This window comes from Ornithorhynchus anatinus, chromosome X5, assembly GCF_004115215.2.
Source record: "Ornithorhynchus anatinus isolate Pmale09 chromosome X5, mOrnAna1.pri.v4, whole genome shotgun sequence".
In the NCBI taxonomy this organism is placed as follows: domain Eukaryota; kingdom Metazoa; phylum Chordata; class Mammalia; order Monotremata; family Ornithorhynchidae; genus Ornithorhynchus; species Ornithorhynchus anatinus.
Window position 1 is genome coordinate 24083543 of NC_041753.1, and position 6200 is coordinate 24089742.

Sequence of the window (6200 nt, forward strand, 5' to 3'; positions counted from 1 at the left end):
TCAAATGTATTTGACGGGGAATGTATCTATCAACTCTGTTGTATCGTAATCTCCCGAGCCCTTAGTACAGTGGTCCACACACAGCAAGCGTTCAATAAATCCCATCGATTGATTGAGTGCCTACTGTGGGCCAAACACTGGACTTGGGGCATGGGAGAGTACAGAAGATTTAGGATACAGCACTCCTGCCCTCGAGGAGCGTACAGTCTACTGTCAGGGAGTATCTAGGCCCCATTCCAAGGAGACGCCAACCCCCCCAGATGCCTTCCTGTCTCCCGTATCCACAATGGTCTGGTCGTCCGCCACCCTCCTCTCTCATCCCAGCTCTAAAAAGTCCCCACCCCCTCCAACTACAGAACTGGAGGACATCTTTACCCCGGAGTTGACCAAGTGAAATGTATGATTGAAATAAAATAAGACGCAACGGATTCTTCGGTCGGTCTCAGTGAAGGGAACTGTAACAAAGCCAAATCCACAAATGAGAAAGCCACACACAACAGGGTACAATTGTAGTTATTTTGATGAAGAGGCCAGCTGAAGGACAAAAATACTCAGATATATGAATTGCCTAGGCCCCAGAATTCAGGTTAATTCAAGTCCAGGAGAATTGATCGATCGATCAACCAACCAATCAATCACCATTTCCTACGTGCACCCTAGTAGGCAGAGCCCTGTGCTAAGCAGGAAGAAGATTACAATGAGATGGCAGAAGCCAGAGTCCCTCCCTATTCTCAAAGAAACTGCAACCTAAAGAAGGGAATCTATAAAAATAGTAAGCTTGTGGAATTGAGCCAGGGGAAAATAACACTGGCCCTGGAAGTTCATCTCATCCATCCCCTTGCCTCAGTGCGGCCTCAGGGAAGCCACAAGACTTAATGGATAGAGCATAGGCCTAGGAGTCAGAATGGTCTGGGTTCTAATCCCAGCTCTGTCACTTGACTGCTATGTGACCTTGGGCAAATCATTTCTCTGTGCCTCAGTTATTTCATCTGTAAAATGGGGATTATCCATTCATTCAATCATATTTATCAAGCGCTTACTGTGTGCAGAGCACTGTACTAAGCCCTCGGAAAGTACAATTTGGCAACAAATAGAGACAATCCCTACCCAACAACGGGCTCACAGTCGAGAAGCTGGGAGACAGACAACAAAACAAGTTAAGAGTGTGAGCCCCATGAGGGACAGGGACTGTGTACCACCTGATTAACTTGCATCTACTCCAATGCTTAGAAACATGCTTGGCACATAGTAAGTCCTTAACAAGTACCATAACAAGAATAATAATAATAATAAAGTGACCCCAGATCCATCCCGAAACAATCATTTTAAAGCTTTCAGAGGAAAAGATTCAATGGACTCATGACACTCATCCCAACTCTGATTCTAGCCCCTTGTGGCTTCTACCATCCCTAATTCCCTCCAGATGGAGGAGTCATCTGGGCAGAGGGGAAGGATGAGAAAAGGAGAAGAAAGAGGAGGAAGAGAGAAGGAAGAGAAGGAAGAGAAGGAAGAGAAGGAAGAGAAGGAAGAGAAGGAAGAGAAGGAAGAGAAGGAAGAGAAGGAAGAGAAGGAAGAGAAGGAAGAGAAGGAAGAGAAGGAAGAGAAGGAAGAGAAGGAGGAGGGAAAGAGGGGGAGCAGGAGAAGGAGGAGAAGGAGGAGGGGAACAAGGAAAAGAAGGAGTAGGAGCGAGAGGAGAAAGATGAGAAGAAAGAGAAGAAGGAAGAGGAAAACAAGGAGGAAGAGGAGAAAGAAGAGGATGAGGAGAAGAAAGGGGAAGAAGAAAGAGGAGAGGAGGAAGGAGGAAGAGGGAGTACAAGGAGGAGGAAGAGGGAGAAAGAGGATGAGGAGAAGAGAAAGAAGAGAAGAGAAATAAGGAGGAGGAGAACAAGGAGGAGAAAGAGGTGAAAGAAGAGGATGAGGAGAAGAAATAGGAAAAGTGGAGAGGAGGAAGAAGGAGGAGAACAAGGAGGAAGAGAAGGAAGAAGAGGCTGAGAAGAAAGGGGAAGAAGAAAGAGGAGAGGAGGAGGAAGGAGAACAAGGGAGAGAAGGAGGAGAGCAAGGAGGAGGAAAAGGAGGAATAAGAGAAGAGAGAAGAGGAGGAGGAGGAGAAAAGCGAAGAAAGAGAAAAAGGAGGAGGAGGAAGAGGAGAAAGAAGAGGACTAGGAGAAAAAAGGCGGAGAAGAAGGCAGAGGACGAAGAAGGGGGGAAGAGGAGGAGGATAGCCTTAGAATCTTACAGGGCAAAGCTTCCTCAAGATGACCATCTTCAGCGACTCTTTGACGTCTCGGTTCCTCAGAGTGTAGATGAGGGGGTTGAACAGCGGGGTGGCGATGCTGTACATGATGGTGATAGCCCGATCCTGGACCGTGGAGCCATCCAAGGTGGTGCTCGTGTAGGCGACGGTGACGGGGACATAGAAGAGGATCACCACAGAGAGGTGGGCCGCACAGGTGGACAGAGCCTTGCTCAGCACTCCCCAGGAGCGGCTCTGGAGCAGGAGGAAGCCGATCAGGTAGAGGTAGGAGAGAAGCGTCAGAAAGAAAGAGCCCAGGACCAGGCTTCCCGTGACGGTGTTGAGCAACCACAGGTGCAGCTCGATGCTGTCGCAAGCCAACGCCAGGAGCGGCTTGACGTCGCAGAAGAAGTGGGGGACGCGGCGGGAGCCGCAGAAGGACAACCGGGACGTCAGGACCGAGTGGAGCAGAGCGTGGAAGAAGCCGGCGGTCCAGGTGGCTCCAGCCAGCAGGACGCACACCCGCCGGCTCATGATGACCGGGTAGCGGAGCGGGCGGCAGATGGCCACGAAGCGGTCCAGGGCCATGACGGCCAGCAGGGCGGCCTCGGCGCTGCCCAGGAAGTGGAAGAAGTGGAGCTGGGCGATGCAGCCGAGGAAGGAGATGGCCTTGCGGGCAGACAGGAGGTTGGCCAGCAGTTTGGGCAGGATCACCGTGGAGAAGCAGATGTCCAGGCAGGAGAGGTTCCCTAGGAAGAAGTACATGGGGGAGTGGAGCCGGGGCTCCGAGGCGACGATCATCATGATGGTGCCATTGCCCGCCAAGTTGATGAGGTAAACGAGGAGGAGGAGTGCGAAGAGGAAGGTCTGCAGCCCCTGGACATCGGTCAAACCCAGCAGGAAGAATTCGGAGTCTATCGTCCGGTTGTGCATCACTGTCAAAGAAGTCAGAACCCACATCAAGCAATGAGTTCTTAGCCAGTTGGCCACCATCACCTAGTAGAAAGAACCTGGGCCTGGGAGTCAAAGGCCCTGAGTTTAAATTCCTGTTGTGCCACTTGCCTGCTGAGTGACCTTGGGCAAGTCACTTCAACTTCTCTGGGCTTCGGTTTCCTCATCTGTAAAATGTTCTCCCTCCTCCTTAGACTGTGAACACTGTGTGGGACAGGGACTCTGTCCAGCATAAGTCACTTGTCTCTCCCTCAGCATTTAGTACAGTGCTTGGCACACAAGAAGCTCTTAACAAATAGCACAATTATTGTTAGCTCTGAAAACTGGAGAGAGACGTAGGAGAAGGGCATATCTTAAGAGGACGATGATCCGGAAGTGAGAGGGCTGAGAGGGTCTAGTGGGGTCAGTGGGAGGTCAGGGGGCAGGACTGGAGGCAGAGGATGGGCTGGGCAGTGGGGTGACTGCAAAGAGTCCAAGAATGTCCACCCACATTCATGTTTCCACTACTTGAAAATATTCTTATGCCCATCTTCCCCATTAGAGTGTGGGCACAGAATGAGTTTGGTGCTTCTTTTGTGCTTCTCAAAGGCTTAGCACAGTGCATTGTCCCCAGTGGGTACTTAATAAATACGATTATTGTTACTGGGACAGATATAGCAGATGTCCTGGCTAAGATGGACTCACCTGAGCTCACCACGGCATTCTGGGAAAAATCAGCCTGGGTTACAGATAAATGCTTCCTTGCAGAGGAAGGAAAACAGCTGGACAGTTGGGAGTACCACAGACACCTTACCCTGGAAGGGAACTCAAGGGTTCATTTGGTCCAGCCCCATGCCTCCACACAAGGGTTTGCCCAACCCGCTTGAGGCGGACGGTTGCCTCATCTTTGTGAAGACGGCTTCAGAGATGGAGCCTCCATAAACGGTCCCTTGTTCTCTGGTGTCCTCCACACCCCAACATGATTGTGGCTTCAGTTCCAAAGCCCAGGAGTAACTTCTGGGTATTAATGCTAAAGTGATGCCCATCTGGCTGGGCACTGGTAGGCACCTCCAAACCCTGAGATGCTTTTATCCATCCTCTGGGCCTGTCAGCATCTCAAAAGATCAGCCCAGTTCGAGCTTGGAGTCCTGAGAGAGAAAGAGAGAGAGAGAGAAAGTCCTGGGAGCTTGTGGGACTGTGCCTGAGGGATTCTCACTGCAGAATAAATAGGTTCTGTCTCCAGGGCTACCATCACAGGAACAGCCTTTGGGATCTCCTCTCTTGAGCTCTGCTCATTTGCAGCTCCCTTGTTTCTTCCAGATCCTAACCCCCTCCCAATTTCAGAATCCTGAGAGGCTACCCTTTTATTCGTCATCTCTTGACGCGACTACTGCATCAGTCTCCTTGCTGACCTCCCAGCCTCCCATCTCTCACCTCTCCGATCCATATTTCACTCTGTTGCCTGGATCATTTTCCTAAAATGTCATTTTGCACATGGCTCCCCACTCCGCAAAAACCTCTAATTCATTCGATCGCATTTATTGAGCATTTACTGTGTGCAAAGCACTGTACTAAGCGTTTGGAATAATTATGGTACTTGTTAAGCGCTTACTATCTGCCAACCACTGTTCTAAGCGCTGGGGTAGATACAAGGTACGGCTGCCCATTTCTCTCTACAGCAAGTGGAAATGCCAGGGAGTTGAAGCCTTTGGATTGGAGACCAGAAACCGGATCCTGAGCCCCCCGACCTGCTGCCGGAGGCCCAGTTCACTTTGGGATCCTCTCACGCGGATGGGAAGGAAGCCTTGGAAAATCCACAGAGGTGTAAACTCTAATCCAGGATTTGAAACTGCCCCCAAAGTTGATAGGGTTGAGGACCACCCTCTTCCGACCAGCAAGCTGAGCCAAACCCCCAATCCTAGGCCCACTGGCGGGTGGAGATTCCAGAAGGGTGGGTCCTCCGGGGAACTGATGCTGTCCAGAGTGATGTTACGGGGGCAGAATCTGACAGGCCCCTCCACCTCCTCCTCCTCCCTCCTTCCAGGAAAGGGTGGAGTAGCCAAACAGACTGCAGGTTAAGAAGGTGCTATGGACATCTGGGCTAGTCTGAACCGGTTGAGCCGACCCTGTCTTGGCCTCAAAACCTCCAGCTGCCTGGATAGGGGAGAGGCCCACGTACTTTGAGAATGGGGGTTTACAGGCAGAAATCATGACTACCAACTCTACTGTATCGTATTCTCCCAAACACTACAGTGCTCTGCACACAGTAAGCACCCAGTAAATACCGTTCATTGGTTCATTGATTGGTTGATCTAATGGGGTTCCCATACAGCCTTTTGGTTGGCTGACCTCTCCAGCCACCTCCCCAGAGATCATCCGGCTCCCTCTCCTCAGAGCCAGCCCTCAGTCTGGAATGGGACCTCCAGGAACCCCACCAGCTTAGCCCTCCCCCGGCCCCAGACTAGCAGCCTCCCACCCACCCACCCTTCCTCCCTCTGGAGCCTTGGTCCACCGAACCCAGTTTGGCCCACTGACACCAAGACCCAAGAGCCCTCTGAGGATTTTTTTTTCCTTTTTAATGGTATTCGTTAGGCACTTACTATGTGCCAGGCACCGTATTAAGTGTTGGGGACACAAAAGGTTGGACACAAAGCTCTACTCTACCTCCCCTGCTCCCCAGGCCAGCTTCCCTCCATCCTCCCAGCCCCTCCCACTGTGCTCCTTGTTTCCCCCAGAAGGAGTGACAGGAGACCCTGCCGTGGACTTGGGGTACAGGACATCTGGGTGCTGGTCTCGGTTCTCCCTGCTGGGGCTGTGTCACCAGGGGTGAAGGTTTCTGACCGTAGAGAACCACCTCGGGCATTGCATCAGGAGGGCAGGCCTAACGGGAATGCCATAAGGTGGCTCATTAATGTAGGTGGCCAAGAGCATAGCGGCTATTTGGGCCACCCCGCTGGCTCGTGGATTATAGCACTGTGCTGGGCATTTGGCTCCGCACAGGAAAAAACCTGGCGAGCGCTTGGCCACAGGCTAGTCC

The 6200-nt window shown here is 51.7% G+C and overlaps 1 protein-coding gene across 1 annotated transcript; it reads right to left on the reverse strand.

Moving 5' to 3' along the window:
• Positions 1 to 2224: 2224 nt before the first annotated feature.
• LOC100088358 (olfactory receptor 12D3-like) lies at positions 2225 to 3166 on the reverse strand. Its single transcript, XM_029054908.2, has one exon. It carries the CDS (start codon positions 3164 to 3166, stop codon positions 2225 to 2227), a length of 942 nt encoding a protein of 313 aa, XP_028910741.2.
• Positions 3167 to 6200: the final 3034 nt, after the last annotated feature.

Coding starts and splice junctions, on each gene's coding strand:
- LOC100088358 (XM_029054908.2), bottom strand. CDS start 3,166: ATGCACAACCGGACGATAGACTCCGAATTCTTCCTGCTGGGTTTGACC.